The 16,335-nt window shown below is 56.9% G+C and overlaps 1 protein-coding gene across 1 annotated transcript in view; it reads left to right on the plus strand.

Annotated features, from left to right (window-relative positions):
* Positions 1-10,876, plus strand: part of RNASET2 (ribonuclease T2) — a 15,343-nt gene extending 4,467 nt beyond the window's left edge. The window contains exons 6-10 of the mRNA XM_013004428.2: positions 2,263-2,333; positions 5,361-5,474; positions 8,573-8,618; positions 9,098-9,172; positions 10,353-10,876. Of these exons, the coding sequence (XP_012859882.1) occupies positions 2,263-2,333; positions 5,361-5,474; positions 8,573-8,618; positions 9,098-9,172; positions 10,353-10,601 (555 nt within the window). The 3' untranslated portion in view covers positions 10,602-10,876. The remainder of the gene's footprint in view (positions 1-2,262; positions 2,334-5,360; positions 5,475-8,572; positions 8,619-9,097; positions 9,173-10,352) is intronic.
* The last annotated feature ends 5,459 nt before the right edge of the window (positions 10,877-16,335 follow it).

A 16,335-nucleotide genomic window follows, 5' to 3' on the forward strand; every position in this document is an offset into this window, starting at 1 on the left:
CCTCCTGGGTGGTCTTCACGCAGCAGCCCCCTGATCCTGGGTCTGGTCTGCTCAAGGCACCTTCAGCAGGTCCCACCTCCTGCTAACTGCCTGCCAGGGCACCTGACCCCAGGTCCCCCCCACCCCCCACCCCTGTCTGGAGGTACAGCCCTTTTCCCAGCATCACAGATACCATGCCCATGTTCTCTCTTTCTCCCTCCCACCTGGCCTCTCAGGGCTGGGCAGCGCTTGCTCCTTAGAGGGTCACTTTTTCCTAGCCGCAGCCCCCTGTTCCCCCCCTCCCCCCAGTTTCACTGGCTTTGTACTACTCCCCCAAGGAGACCCCCTGGGGGTCTCCTAATGTCCTAAAGCACTAGGACTTGCAGCTACACTGGATTTCCACCTAGAGGGGTGCAAACAGAGACACCCACAGGGTGTGGACACTCTCCCCTCTACCTGCTAGTGACCAACCAGGAAGCTTTTCAGGAGTCTCAGGGCTCAGAGCTGTTATCACCCCTCCCCCGCCCAGCCAAGACAGGGTGAATCCGGAGTGCAGCGAGGGGCGGGCCCCTCCTGACTTACACCCATCCATCAGCCTCAGGCTCTGGTCTACGCTTCTCCTGGGTTTCCTCCTGGGTCCGGATAATCGAGAACAAAGAGCACCTTGTAAAAAGGTGCTCTTCCACCTGCTAGGTGTTGGGTGACCAGTCCATGACACACCAGACAGACGATGCTCTGGTGGGCTCATGAAGGCAGTGCCATCCTAAATAAGGGGTTAGGAATTGCAACACACCCCAGGGCAGACGCCTTGACTCCGAGGACCGGATCTACAGCAGACGCGGCCTCTTTCCGAGAGATCAGGAATTCACCTACCATACATGGGACGTCAGACCGTCTCTCTGTCTGTCTCTCTCACACAGGCTCCTTCTTCTTGGAGGTTGCCCCAGTCTGTGTGAGTAACCAGGGACGTGTCAGGCACCCCTAGCTGGCTCAGCACAATGGGGTCTCCCGAGTCAGATGTTGCCTGGACCCTGTGAGGTGGCACCTAGGTTTGCTGGATGTAGGATCCCTGCAGGAATGTGTGTCCTCCCATTGGGTGGGGCATCCCAGGTGGCAGCCCTCCCACACTGGACTGAGCCCCTTGGCCCTGTCCTTCACAGGCTCAGGGTCTCTGGGAGCTGGGACTGAGAACACCTCAGACTAGGCTTCTTCTTCAAGGTCGGTCCCGCGGGGTCTCATGGGGAATTGCAGGTTGCCTTACTCAGTCCAGACTTGGGGTACCTGCCACACACGCTGAGGTTCAGAGCTTGCCTGCCAACCACAGGAAGGGTGGCTGCAGCCCATCTGCCGCTCCAGGGGAGAAGGGTGAGGCTGACTAGCTGCTCTGAGTGAGGATCCGCTCGATGGCAGTAGGTTTGATATCTGAGACTGTCAGTCGTGGGAGCAGACAGCCTCATCTTTCTCCCTCAGTGCAGCCGGTGGATTTGAACCATCAGCCTGGCAGTTGGCAGCCCAACACTTGACGCACTGCTTTGCCAGGGCTCCTGCTTCACCAGGAGTGGTTGCTTCAGCACTCCACTGGCTGGAACCCACCCACCCCCGCTCCGGGGGCCAGGGGCAGCTTGTGGCTGCTGTGAGGATGACCCTTTGACCCTACGGGCAGCTCCACTCCGTCCTACGGGGCCGCTGTGAGCCAGAATCTACTCTATGGAAGGGGATTTGGTTGGGGGCTTTCCCATCTGCACAAGGGGCCTTGAAGTAGAGGTGCAGTGCTTCGCTGCTAAGCGAGAGGTCAGCAGATCGAAACCATGGCAGAGAGAGACAAGGCAGTCTGCTACCATCAGGGAAACTACATGGGTGGGTCGGGTCTGCACTGCGATGGCCCTGACTGCCCCGCCCAGAGCAGCTTGTCTCTGGGGAAGGGGACGTGGGTTCCAGATTCAGGGCCTCTTTAGAGTCTCAGACTTCTCGTTCATCATGCCTGAAGACAAAAACTCCAACCTAACCCCCCTGCCAGCCAGTCGATTCTGACTTGTAACAACCAGATAGGACAGGGTAGAATTGCCCCCATGGGTTTCCAAGGCTCTACATCTTCACAGGAGTAGAAAACCTCATCTTTCCCCCACGGAGCGGTGGGTGGGTTTGAGTGCTGGCCTAATGAGCAGAGTCACCCTGTGCTCAGGGCAGGTTTAATCAGCGGAACCCACCAAGGCTGCGTTCGGGGTGTGAGTTAAGTGGCCCCTGGGTGGGCTTGCTCACCTGTGCTTTGTCCCCTCCACCTAGGACCTCATGCCAGAAATGAAGATGTACTGGCCTGATGTCCTTCACCCGTCCCCAAACAGCAGCCAGTTCTGGTAAGTGTCCCTCTCAGTGGCCACCCGAGACTCCAAGCCCAGCTCCACTTTGCTGCCCAGCAGACTCTCTGGGGCAGGGGATGGGTCCGAGTCCCCTGGAGGGGGAGCAGGGGGGAGATGGAGACACCTTCTCTGCGTGCTGGCCCCAGCGTTGCCGGGTCAGGAAGCAGCAGCTTCTCTTGGGGCAAGGGCTTCTCTGGTCCTTGCTGACTGGCCCACATCCACATCCTCACTCTCACGCATGATTACACGCAAAGAGGTCAGCGGTGTGCCAGACTGGCACCTGGGGCTCCGATGGTAACCAGACGGGGTTTTGCGGTGCAGGTGTCTCAAGAGCCGATGGCGTGAAGTCATCCCCTGTGGTCAGCAGAAGCAGTCTGGTGGGACAGCGGGGGCTGCCGGCCATCTGCATCCGGGGGTCTGGCTGCTGAGTCAGCGGCCTCGCACACGGGGGCTTTCCATGCAGGAAGGGACACCCACCCCTGCCCAGGTGCGGGCCCAGGGCGTCCATCTCCGCTGTGTAACTGTGCCTTATGTTGTAGAAGCTCCCTGCAGGCATATTTCCCGGGGCTCGAGAACTTTTCCCATCAGGAAGTTCTAGGGAATTACTCTGATCACCACGCCCTGTGTGCACAAACCACTTCCACTTCTTCCCCCTAAGCAGTCCAAGGCTGCTATCGGCGGCTGGCCCCTCTGTCCACAGCGGTCACCAGATGCAGGGGTGGTGGGTAGCAAGAGGATAGCAGCAGGGCCCTTAGCTGCCTGTGCCAGCCTGGGACCCTGAGGACGTGTGAGGGCAGGAGTTCTGTGACAGCTCAGAGCTGCTCAGTGGCCGAGAGACCAGCGCTGTGGATGATGCTCAACACGTGCTCTGGGCAGTCTGCCTTCCAGAAACGGCTTGGTGGATGTGCCCACCGAGGAGAGAGGGGCAGAAAGGGAGAAACGGCCTGCCCAGCCTTCATAGTGGCCCCAGCAGTGACGGCTCAGCGGTTACTGTGGAAACAGCCGCATGAGCAGAGCCCATCGGGTCATTCACTGTCACCGCAGGTGGATGGTGTAAAGCTTTGGGTCAGTCGAGTGTGGTGAAGTCCCTGATATTTAAAGCAGGATAAGGTACTTGGGCTTTAACTTACCAAAGTGGTGGCTTTCCCACCGAGGAAGGCTAGCTTTCCAGAGTCCCTCTGTGATGTCAGGAACTACCATCCTCGTCATATCCCCTCAGTGTCAGTTTCCCAGAGCGTGCTGCAGGCTGCAGCTCACTCCTCCCAGCACCCCAGGAGATGATGCCCCTCTGCTCTATGGGCCTCACCGCCCGGCCCCGCCCCATCCTAATCGTCCCGTGCCTGAGCCCACGGTTGCTGCGCCAGTGCCCATCCGTCTCCTTGAGAGCCTGCCTCTCTTCTGCTGCCCCGCTGCCCCACCTAGTATGATGTCCTTCTCCAGGGACTGGTCTCTCCTGACAACATCAGGAGAGAATCAGTCTGGCAGCACTAACACTTCCCCAAGGCACCTGCAAGGGGGCTCCAGAAGGTTCTTAGAAAAACGGAATTGAACGAGGGGAGTTTCCCCTCTTGTAGGCTGATGCCCCTTCCAGTCCGACTGGACAAGTCGTCCTGCTCCTGCCCAGGAGACCGCAGCTAGCTGGAAACTCTTTATTCCTAAACTCTATATTCCTAAATTCCACAGTTCTCCTGGAGACGCATGTAGGGGAGGAAAGGCAGTCAGGTGCCTCTCCTTGCCCCGCCCAATTCAACTCATTTTTTTCCCCCTGAAGTGTAAGAAACTTCTAACAAAGGCAGTCATTGGGTGGCGGAGTGGTTCCGTGTTAGGCTGCCAACCAGTAGGTCAGCGGTTCGAAACCACCAGCCGCTCCTCAGGAGGAAGATGAGGCTGTCTGCTCCTGTGTGGAGAGTTCTCCCCTGTCCTGCAGGGTTGCCGCCGTGAGCCAGAATTGACTTGCTGGCAGTGAGGTGGGTTCTTTTTTAGACTGGAGGATTTCCCCAGGTGTAGCTTCTGTGGTTGAGCAGCCGTGCCCGTGGGCATGCCCTGTGTGAAACCGGCATTGACTCTTTGCGCACCGAGTCGAAGAAGCCCGCAGTCCATGTGGGGCCCCATCAAAGTGGCCAGCCTCCGAATCGGACGGTCCGATGTCAGGCAGGGACACATGAGAGGCCACACGGGGCAACGGGGCCAGAGGCCGGCAGCGCATGTGAGTCCCTCCGAGCCTCAGTTTCCCCGTTTCTCATCTCTGAGGGAGGGTTTTATCTTGCAGCGCCATGAGGGAAATACGTGGGCCAACGTTTAAGAGCCTTCAGCTGGGGTGGCACGGCAGTGCCAAGATGGCTGTCTGCAGTGGTCTTTCTCTCTCGAGTACAAACCGCTGTTGGTTTTTGGGCACTTGGGCAGGGCCCCCAGGCGCGGTCAGTCACTGCTGGACATGGGGGGGGAGGGCAGGGACAGCGCTAAGCTAGTCCCTGTCTCCTCTTCAGGGAGGCGATGAGGGCCTCTGGACATGCTCCATGAAACCAGGCTGCCTGTGAGGTGGCACAGGGCACTGATGGGCAGTGCCGAGTGCTTGGAGCACAGGGATCCTCCAAAGCTGGGCCTGTCCCTGAGCCGGCGAAGCCCCACCTTGCCACCTCACAGGGATGGCATTCCATCCTTCCCAAAATGCCCAAACTCACTGCCATTGAGTTGGTTCTGACTCATGGCGACCCCAGGGAACAGAAGAGCCTGCCCGGGTGGGCTTCTTTGGCTGTCACTTTACAGGAGTAGGAAGCTGCCGGAGGGAACCTTTCCATCCCCCCAAAGGGCAGTTGGATGCTAATCACATCATTGCCCACATGGCCACAGTGGTCAAACATGAATCCACCCCGTGTGGTGGCCGGGCCGCTGCTCTGTGGTGAAGCACCTGATGTTTGTTGGCTGGTGTGACCATCTCGTGGGCCAGACAGGCTGGGGAGGCTCTCTGCTGGGCCTCGGGTCAACTTCCCACCGGGGGCCACGACTGTGTGTCCACATCCGCAGGAAACACGAGTGGGACAAGCATGGGACCTGCGCCGCCCAGCTGGACACACTGGACTCGGAGAGGAAGTACTTCGGGAAGAGCCTGGATCTCTACAGGCAGCTAGGCCTCAACAGGTAGGGCCACCGTCCATGTCCCTTCTGCCCGCCCGCCACTGCTGCCCCCGGCCCCCTGCAAACCCACCTGCTGCCATGCCACTCACAGTGGCCTCTCAGGCAGTGTAGGCCTGCCCCATCCCCTTGGGTCTCCGAGGCTGCAGATCTTAGATTCATCCAGCCCAGCACCACCAGCTGCGGTCTTCCTCCTTGCTGTCCGGCAGCTCAGGCCGCTGCAGGCGTCAGGAGAGGCCTCCAACCGACATCTAACTCTCGAGCTTGAACTGCACTGTCTGCACCTACTTCTCCCAGTACGTGGGCTGCCCCTTGATGTAAATCTCTCTCTGTGGACACACCGCATGTGCACGTCTAGAGGAGGTTGGGCATCTCTGGAGGACTCAGCCTGTCAGAGTCGGAAGGAGCAGGGGCAGGGCTGTCAGGTGGACGGGGCCAGGTTCCCGTCTGGTTGGAAGCCCCCGGTGCAACTTCAGGCAAGGGTGTCCCCGAGAGAGCTGGTGTGCAGTCACCCACTGACCGCTGAGACAGGTTCAGACGTGCTTCGTGTGATGTCAGCCGGTACATGTGAGTGGTGCACAAGTAACTACTCATTTGGACTTGACCCTCGTATCCTAAGGAAACCGGCAAAGAACTGGGTTTAGGAAGACAAAGGGGGGAGCTCGCACGGCATTTGAAGGGAAAGGAAACCGACACCTGGGCTGTCATCCTGAAGGATCCGAGGACAACCCGCCGTGCACAGGATGCCCGGAGGCAGGTCGGCGGGATATGCAGAGGCAGGGTGCCCCAAGCATCAGTCAGTGCTCCGCCATCGCAGGAAGTCACTTGGGCACATGATCTAGGGGTGTAGAAGGCATTAGCCAAACACAGGCTGCGGGAACCAGGGGGAACACCAGCCGAAACAAGCTGTCCTGTGCAAGTAAGATGTGGCCCACCCGAATGAAGGCCGAGCATGATGGTGGGACAAGAGGAAAGTAAAAGGAGAGAGGAAAGGACTTGGAGGCAAAAGGGCAATTACAGAGGTCTAAATACAGGCATGCACATATGTAAATATATTTATATATGATGATGGAGAAATGGATCTAGGTGTTTATAGGTTTAGTCTTAAGGTAGCAGATGGACATTGGGCCTCCACTCAAGTACTCCCTCAAGGCAAGGACACTTTGTTTTAATAACCTGTCACTCCATGATGCTCACCTTCCTGACACGAGCGCTGAAGACAAAGCGGGTACATCAGCAAATGTGGTAAAGAAAGCTGATAGTGCCCAGCTATCAGAAGATAGAACATCTGGGGTCTTGAAGGCTTGAAGGTAAATAAGCGGTCATGTAGCTGAGAAGTAACAAAGTCCACATGGAAGAAGCACACCAGCCTGTGTGACCACGCGGTGTCGATGGGATCCAGCGTGGACATCAAAGGCACTGGACTGTGTGAATCATGGCAAACCGTGGTTGAAGTTGCAGAAGATGAGAATCCAGAGCACTTCCTGTGTTCGTGCAGAAGAACCTGTACGTGGGCCCACGAGGCAGTCGTGGGAACCGAACAAGGGGATAGGCAGGGTGGAAATCGGGAAAGGTGTGCGTCGGGGTTGTCTCCCCTCACCACCCCGAATCAGTCTGTTTGTGGAGTAAGTAAGCCGAGAGGCCGGACTCTGAAGGGGAACCCAGCGTCAGGATTGGTGAAGGCTATGTGCAGGTGACACAAGCCCGCTTGCACGGGGGTGTAGCTGGGGGTGAGAGCAAGTGTGTCAGGTGAGTGTGAGCGAGGGCGTCTGTACAGCTGCTGGGATTCAGAAGACAAGGGTAGGCTGCCTGGGTGCTGTCCTGCTACACTCCCATCGGCACCTGTTTAACCCTTTCCGTTCCTTATGCCAGAGGGTGGGGAACCTTTTTCTGGCCCTGGCCATCTAGGATATTTGTAACTTCACTCTCAGGCCATACAAAAGTATCAGCTTGAAAATGAGCTTACTATCCTGGGCCAAACATTTAGCTAACTCGTCCCTGAAGCGGTGGCTGGAAACCCTTCCCTTTGACGAGGCGGTGGCATTAGCTGATGGCGAGGACCCTGTGGGTCTTCCATGGCCAGTGGGTGGGACGTGCCCCACCTGGAGGCGCCCCGTGTAACTGAGCATTAAACGCACCCCTCATCTTGAAACGGAAGGAAGCAGGGTTGTGGGAAGTGCAAGATGCTTGGAAACTTGTTTTCCTGACCCCCCAAAACGTAGCTCACATCGCCATCTAAGTCCTGAGGGGAGCAGACAGGAGCAAGTCTGCTGCTCAGCTCGGCAGCTCCAGGAGGGCCGGGAGCAGCTCCCGCTGTTCTGCCAACTACCGCGAGGGCAGCGCATGGAGGAGCCCCTGAGGATGCCCTGCTGCAGGAAGCCCGGGCCACCTGCGGCCCACAGTGCCTGGAGGGAGGGGGGCTCTGGCCTGTCCCGTGGGCTGACTGTGAGTCAGATGATGGCACAGCGTTGTGTAGCCCGACTTGTGGGAACACACACACCGCATCCGGCAGCTCCGCGGCCCTGCAGGGTCCCTGGGACTCAGTGCCACACAGCGGCTGTGAATTGGTGGGTATTTGGTTGAGCACTGGCTGCTCATCAGAAGGTTGGGGTTTGCACCCACTTCGGCTGTGCTGGGCAGTGTTTCAAGGCATGCACGCAAGGGTGGCATTTCCAGTCCCCCAAGACAGAGGTCAGGTTATAAAGATCCTGAAAACCAAACAAACCAAAAGGTATTCAACGCACGTCAGGACCAGCTTCAGGGGGGGCTGCTGCAGTGGACCCCCGCCCTGTCGGGGCCTACCTGCCCACAGAAGCCCAGGTGATAGACAGACAGACGGGTGACAGTTGGTCGTAAGGAACTGGCTTAGGCGACAGTGGGAACTGGCCTGCCCGGCATCTGTGGGGCAGATGGAAGCCCGGAGACTCCAGCAGAAAACCGGAACAACCAGACGGTTTTCCCTCCCTCTCTGAAACCCCTGTAGTTCAGCTGGAACGGGTGCTGTGCACGGGATAAGTTAGAACTCAGCAGTGCTCAGAAACGAGTATTTGAAAGTCAGAGCAACCCGGTCAGACAGCTGATTTCTGTCCCTCTTCCCACTTCAGTGTATTCCAGAAGCTGGGGATCAAGCCGTCCACCAACTACTACCAGGTGGGTCTCGCCCTCTGCTTCCTCCCTGCTGGCGGCACCACACGGCCCCTGACCATGCTTGACATCCAGCACCAGCCACTGTGCTGCCCTCCAGCTGCTGGCCGTGTGTCTGTTGTGCGGCAGGTGCCCCCGCAGCCACACCTGTGGGTGTGGTGTGCAGAGGGGGATTGTGGGTGGGGGTGCATCGCAGGTTCCTAGGTGAGGGGCACTGCAGGGTCTGGCTTTACTGGGAGAGCAGAGGGGTCACTGTGTGGGGTGGTTTGGCGGTGAGCTGGGGGAGGGACCAAGTCTGGAGGGAGGCGGGATAGCACCCTATAGCCTGACTCTTCTCAGGAGCCAGGTATGGTCTCCCGACTGTGGTACCCTCGGCTCTGGCAGCCGGCACACTCCCCAGAGCTGCGCTGCACAGGGTCATGGTGCTACAGCCTCCTGTGTGTGGGCAGCAGGGGGGCCTTTCTCATGGGCCCACGTCACTTTAGGTTGCAGACATCAAAGATGCCCTCGCCAGCGTGTACGGGGTGATGCCGAAGGTCCAGTGTCTGCCGCCATCACAGGTAATGTGTACACATACGTGTGTGTGCATGTCTGCGTCCTGGGAGAAGCTCAGCCCTGTGGTCACCAGGGACTTCCTGGAGATGTGAGCCTATGAGTGTTTGTGAGCATGGGTGAGAGTGTGTGAGCATGCATGTGTGTGCGTGTGCATGAGGGTGTGAGCATGTATTCATGAGTGCTTGTGAGCATCCGTGAGCAAATGTGAGCGTGTGAGCATGCACGTGTGTGCGTGTGTGTGAGTGTGTGTGTGTCTGCATCTGTGAACGTGTGTGTTCACGAGTGATTATGAGCATGGATGAGCAAGTGAGTGTGTGAGCACAAGTGTATGTGAGCATGCATGTGTGAGCATGTGCATGTGTGGGTATGTGTGTGTGAATATGTGTTCATGAGTGCTTGTGAGCATTGGTGAGTGAGTATGTGAGCATGAGCGTGTGTGTGAGCATGCATGTGAATATAAACGTGTGTGCATGAGTGTACTGTGAACATGTGTGCATGCATTCATGTGAGCATGTTTGTGAACGTATGTGTGCATGAGTATGTGTATGCATGAGTGTGTGTGAGCATGTGTGTGTAAGCATGTGCATGTCAACAGTGTGTGTGAGCATGTATGAGGATGTGTGCGCATGAGTGTTTGTGTGGATGTCTGTGTGTGTGAACATGCACATACATAAGTGTACATGTGAACCTGTGTAAGCATGTGTCTGCATGTGCGTGTGTGAACAAGAGTGTACACTAGTGTGCTTCTGAGCACACGTGAGCGTGTGCCTTCGTGTGCCCTGCCCCATGGAGTTTCCCAGGCAGCCCTTGGAGGACCGAAGGCCAGGTCTGCAGGCAGGGCTGGTTGGGTTCACACCAGGCCTCACCATCGCACCGTTCTGACTCGCTGTTCCGTTCACTAACCAGGCTCCCACACAGGGAGCGTGCCGTCAGATCAGGGTGGGCTGTGGCAGCGCTGCAGACAGAGCCTCGCTGCCTGGCAGGTCCTGCGGGTCCTGGGGGAGGGGCGGGGGCAGGCAGCCCCTCCTCTGGGCGCAACTGGTGGGTGTGAAGTGTCTGCCTCGCAGTGAGCACCAGGCCTTGGCAGCACCAGGGCTCCCTTGTGCGGTGGGTGGCGTGTCCTCCCTGGTGGGCAGCCTCTGGTGCCCGCGCTTGGCCAGCCCACCTGGTGGTCGCCCCCCACAGGACGAGGCCGTGCAGACCCTCGGGCAGATCGAGCTGTGCTTCTCCAGAGACCTGAGCCTGCTGAACTGCTCCCACCCCGGAGCCCCGCCCGCTGCCCCCGCGCGCAGGGCCCCTCAGTCGGACGGCCGCACCTCCGGGCCCACCTTGGAGGTGTGCGAAGACGGCCCAGTGTCCTACCCTCTGCCCCCCGGGGAGGGCCAAGGGGGCAGAGGGGAGCTGGGCCGGCACCCCCGTCACCCCACTTTGTGACCACCTGCCAGGGGTCCCCTGCCTACTTCTCTGCTCAGAGAAATCACCTCCCAGTTCTCTTGTTTGAAAAACCTCCTTTTTACAAATACCATGCTTTTTTGTTGGTTTTTTTAAAAGAAACTTTCACAATTTTCTTAAGGAAATCTTTTTATAATTCTCTTCTTTGAAAAAATTTAGATTTTACGATTTTCTTGTTAAAGAAATCTGTTCACAATTCTTATTTTTTAAAAGTCAATTTTTTACAATTTTCTTATTAAATAAACCTCCTTTCCCCATCATGTGTCTGGAAGTCCCTTTTTCTCCGTCGCTGGATAAAGAAGTCTCCCTATGGTACTAGCTAGGAGCTCTGTCTAGCATCCTCTGTCCCTGCGGCCTTTCTTCCGCCCTGCTCCCTCAGAGCTCCTACACTGATCTGGGAGGTTGGGGGCGGGTGAGGAGGGGGGACTCAATATGAGTTTCGTGACAGGAAGGATACTCAGGGTCCAGGGGGGGGACATGCCCAGCTCGTGAGCCAACTCCCCATCCTGTCTCCCTCCGGGATCAGGAGACATCCTGGGGTTGGGGCACCCAGCCCAGACTCAGGTCTGTCTGCTGGGGGTGGGTGTGGCGGGGCAGCTCACAGAGCAGCACCTGCTGGCCAATTCTGCCCCTGGGACGCCCTCTGTCCTTGCAGAGGGTGGGGCGGGGCTGCGGCTGGAGATGTGGGGCTCTGACCCTGCTGGGGTCCCGGCGAGTCAGCAGGGAGTGTGGCATCTCCATCCTCACATGTCCTTGTGCTCGAGTGTCCTCTCTGTGGAACACAGGACAGTGGGCCCTCACTGGCTGGCACCGAGTGCTCTCAGGCAGGGCCACCCGACAAGCAGCCACCTTTCCTGCAGTTGCCCTTCCCTGTTTACGACAAGGATACCTAGTGGCCCTCAGCCCTGACCTGCCTCCAAAGCAAACAGCCTATGGAGACGCCCGGGGTCCCTGCACACGGAGGGGCTGAGTGTCCTCTGGAGCCAGGCTGCCCCACACCCTGTAAGGTCTCTGCCCTTCTGAAAGGGTCTGTGTGTTGTGGTCACCACCACACACCTGGCCTCACCAGGCTGGTGCTGCCCCCTGCACTTCACTGAACGGACGCTCGGAAGTGGGCCGGTGCCGTGCCAGGCTTTGCGCTCAGCATTTTCACAGATACGAGTGTATTTGATCCTGAGAATACTCCCATGTTCAGAGCAGTCTTGTCTTTATAAAAATCCTAAATTGCAAAAGGGCAGATATTGTATGAGACCCTATTGTATAAAGGCAAGACAAGGTTGACCACAGAAAGAAGTGTTCTTTGGCCTTGACCCGAGGTGGGCAGGGAGGGAAGTCTCGTTCACCTGGGTGAGGGGATGGCCAGCACACTGACCAGGGCAGTCGTGGGCACTGAGAGGTGCCCACAATCTACAGACAATCAGGGTGACAGCAGTGACACACACCACCCTGCTGCGGCACACACTGACCTCCCAGTGGACAGAGGTGGACCTGCAGGCTGGACAGGTGTAGGCTGGCAAAGGGGACCACGCCCACCCACGAGTAAACAAGTCTGCCAGAGGTCCTTCCACACACATGAGGCATCTGCTCTAGACATACCCATCCACAGAGAGAGCAAAGCCACGGAACCTCTCGGTGGTACCCACACACTGGGGGAGGGGGAGTCTCTGGGCTTTGGCCATTGGGATCTTGTGCTCGTGGGACACCGAGGTCGACTGGTATGACGTAGCTCACAATGACCACATGCTACACCCGACTGGCGAGGAGTGACTGGGGTCTTAGCAGACTGAACAGGCATCTACTGGTGACTACTGCTTTCCTCATCCAGAGTAAATAAGGACAGAGGAAAAGACTCGGGTCCAAATGACTGACAGACCACCTGAGCCACAGGTTCCACTAGCCTGTGGGCAGGACTAGGCAGTGCCCGGCCACCGCTGCTGACCAAACTTCCTGATCCAGACCACGTAGAAAGCCCCAGACAGGGCAGAAGACAAAGACCGACTCACTGGTCCCGTAGAGAGCCTGGCGGGGCCCTTAGACCCATGTCACCCCTGGAAGTGAACCTGCCCCTGGGGACCCCCTTCCCGCCCAACCCCAGGCAGCTCTGTGAAGCGAACAGCGACAGCCAGGAGGGAGGAGCTGCTCTGCACCACCCAGCACAGCCTTCCAAAGGCAGCCTTTGCCCAACGCAGAGCTCGGACGCAGGGCCCCGGGAGGACGTGGGGAGAGAGCACTGCCCGGAGCTGAGGTCACCAAGGTCACAGCACCAAAGGTGTCTGGCTCTCACTGGGAGGCCGGTGACTCCAAACTCACACTCAGGTGTTCGAGACCAACGAAAACCGGACGATGCCCAGCTGTGTGCTCACACGCAGGGGGCCACCTTGAGTCAGGTTGGACTCCATGGTAACAGGTTTTCTCTTTAAAAACCCTGTCACGCTCTTTAAAATGCTCCATTCGATCGTGCATGGCTCTGAACGGCGCTGCAGCAGAGAACAATCCAGTGGGAGTCACCGGTAGGTAACACGTGGTGGCTGGCTCCAACGGCACGGGGGAGATGCAGCCTTTCCCAGCAGAGAGCACCCTCCCTGCCCCCAATGACCGCTTTAAGGATAAAAAAATGACAGAAAGGCAGTTTCTTATTTCATGCCGTTAACACTTTAATGGGAACAATAAGAGGTACACGCTAGCAGAGAGTAAGGCATGTAAACTTGTGATTTCAACACTGGGCGGCTCCCCAGCCACCCAGAGGGAATACTGATTACAATTGCTATGTGAACAACGGGTTAACCAAACTCAACCAAAAAATCGGGTATCGGTTCTACTGAACCAATGTGAACGGGCTGAATCCCACCACTGTGCCAGGGGGAGGGGGGTAAGGTTTGAACCTATTAGGTTTCTGGAGTCGGTAATACCTCAGTTCTTGGCTTCCCACGATGAGAGAATTCACGCCGAAGCCCGTTTTGTAATCCAAGTGGGTTTTTATGAAGGACTGGATACATTTCAGGTATTATAGCCTCAAAGGGGTTCACAACTGGTCCCAAACAACCACGTGGAAAAGAACACCCACACATGAGGATCTTGGGGGGATCCCGGGAAGCCAGAGCCCAAGAACCCTACAGGCTGAGAACATGTGGGCCAAGAGGCTGTGGGCCCTGAGCAGGCCCGGAGCGGGTGTATATGTGCCCTCTCGGGAGAGGGAGACCTTCGCCCTCTACCTGCCTCTGACCAGGAGCAGGGCTGGGGACTGTCCCGGCGTGTGCTCCCTGCCCTTATTCTAGCCCACTCCCTGGCCGGGAAAGGTGTGGTTGATGGGATTGGTTGACCCCATTGGCTGAGTTAGGCTCACCTGGGTGATGTCATGAGCCTGGGCCTAGTTTGGCCCGCCCAGGTGTGCGTCCTACCTGGCTTGGGGGCATGCTCAGTTTGAGGTCTTCATAGGTGTCTAATGATTGCCTGCTTTCTTCCCAGTCTCCTCTATGAGGGCCTTTGCAGGCATGGGAGGGACAACCGCCTGTCCCTAAGCTAGCTACCTAACAAACCCATGACCCCTGTGAACAGATGAAATTCACTTGGCTGCTGGCAACTGTTGGTGTCCTTAGAGAGGATGTGACTCGTCAGGGCACCAGAGAGCAGCCCACTAGCAGATTCCCTGGGCCACAGGGCGATGGCGAGGCAGGGCCCCCGTCAGAGGAAGCTCTGCTTTAACTTCGCTGTGCGTTGGGCGAAGGCTCACAGAGCAGATCGCCAGTTTCCATTCGACGACCCATATCGCCGGCCCCACTCACTGCCGTCCTCTCAATGCGCCAGCGCTGAGCCCACTCCCGTTTGCGGCCCCTGTTCCTCCTCCTTCCTCCCTAGCCCTCTGGACTCTGGCCCTGTGTGCACGCTGCCCCGCGATCTAAAATGGCTGGGTGTCCTAAGGTGTGTGCAGCACCTCACCATTGTGACGGATCCTCTCCACCTGTTTTCCATTTGGCCATGGGGGTGAGTTCGGCTCCAGACCCCAAGGATGATTAAGCGGCGTAGTCTCAGGGGTCATAGTGCATTTGGAGCTTGTTCCACCAGGTCAGACTGCTCATCAACCTTTCTATTTAAGGGTTCTGAAAAGATAGTGTAACCGTGTGTAACAAAAAAGGCCTGATTTGTGGCAGACGGGGGACTGGTTTTGCACCACGACAATGTGTCTGCTCATGCAGCCATCACACTGCGCCAGTTTGGGGCAAAAATGGCATGCCTCTCTTGCCCCACACACCTGACCTCGCTCGCTCTGTGTGACTTCTTTTTGTTTCCGTGAATACAGAAGAACATGCAAGGACCGCTATTGGACGACATTAGAAGAGGTGAGGAAAAAACAAGGGAGGTGCTGTCCGCCATCCAGATGAGTTTGAAAATGTTTCCAAGAAGGGAATTACAGATTTGACAAATGTATTAAGTGTCATGGAGAGAACTTTGAAGGCGATAAGGTTTTTTTTGTTTAAAAATTTTAAATACATAGCTTTGGGTGGGAGGAATTCCAGTTTGGTTGGGGTCCCCCTTCGTATATATATAAGAAAGAACTTTATATCAAGAAAACATCCCAGCCCGGTCCATAATCCCTCATCAGACTCGCGCAGCCACATGCACTGGCGCAGAATGCAGGAAGATCCCAGGCCGCTGGGTGCAAAGTCTTGTGACTCCAATGGCAGTGGACGCATCCCGGGCTCTGGAAGGTCTCCCTGTGGACGTCAATAGGAAGGTGAAGGAAGGGGTGGTGGGGGTGAGTTTTCCAGGACCCTCCTCATGGGAAGGCCACGCCCACAAGGAGGCACCATCAGGCTGTGACCTGATAGATTGGTTTGACTCTACCCCTACACTTTCATATCTTCCAGCTGACATGAAATTAAGCAACTACCCCAGGCAGTGGAAAGAGGAAGGCCCTCAGCAAGATGGATGGACACAGCGGGCGCAGCAACGGGCTCAGACACAAGACAACTGTGAGGGCGGGCAGGACTGGGAGGCGCTTCCTGCTGCGATGCAAGCCCCGCTGTGAATCACAGCGGACCTCACAGCGCCCGGCGACAAAAACAAGTGATAGACCAGCTGTTAGTTGGTGGTGGCTTGCATAGTGTGTTGTCTGGGTTGACTAGAGAAACAAATGCATAGATGTAGGATATAAAAAGACTTTTCCCCAGCTTTGTCTCCCGCAAAGATATGCCAAACGTTATGCCAAACCTGTGCTGTTTGCCAGCACATGGTGGGAGGTCAGATGCTTAGAGAGATTCTCCCTGAAGGCACCTGGCCCACTGTAGGTGGGGCTCACACCCTACTGATAAGGATAGTGATTGTTGCCATGGAGAGCCAGAGAAGTGGTCAAACCTGCTCAGTGACATCCAAAGTTAGGCTGCCACCCTGAATCCAGGATCTCCCTATCTTGTCACATGTGTACCCCAATCCCTCCCCTTCCTATTGCGAGGATACCCCTAGATCATCCCCTCTCATGACTGTATTACCTATAGTACAACCCCTTCCTGTGACGTATATCTTTACCTGTGATTAGGGGGCTTGCACACCCCTAAAGGTATATAAGCCTTGGTTAGAAATAAAGAGCTCTCTCCCGGTGCCCTCTCCCCTTGTCCTCCTTCCTCTCCCCCTCTCTCCGGCCCGCTCTCCTGCCCTCTACCACCAAGAGGAGCTGAGGTGAGCATGCTACCATGAAATGTTTCTGACTCTTTCATTTTAC

Source organism: Echinops telfairi, unplaced genomic scaffold (assembly GCF_000313985.2).
Source record: "Echinops telfairi isolate 266 unplaced genomic scaffold, ASM31398v2 ScPeMD7_3533;HRSCAF=4204_0, whole genome shotgun sequence".
Classification (NCBI taxonomy): domain Eukaryota; kingdom Metazoa; phylum Chordata; class Mammalia; order Afrosoricida; family Tenrecidae; genus Echinops; species Echinops telfairi.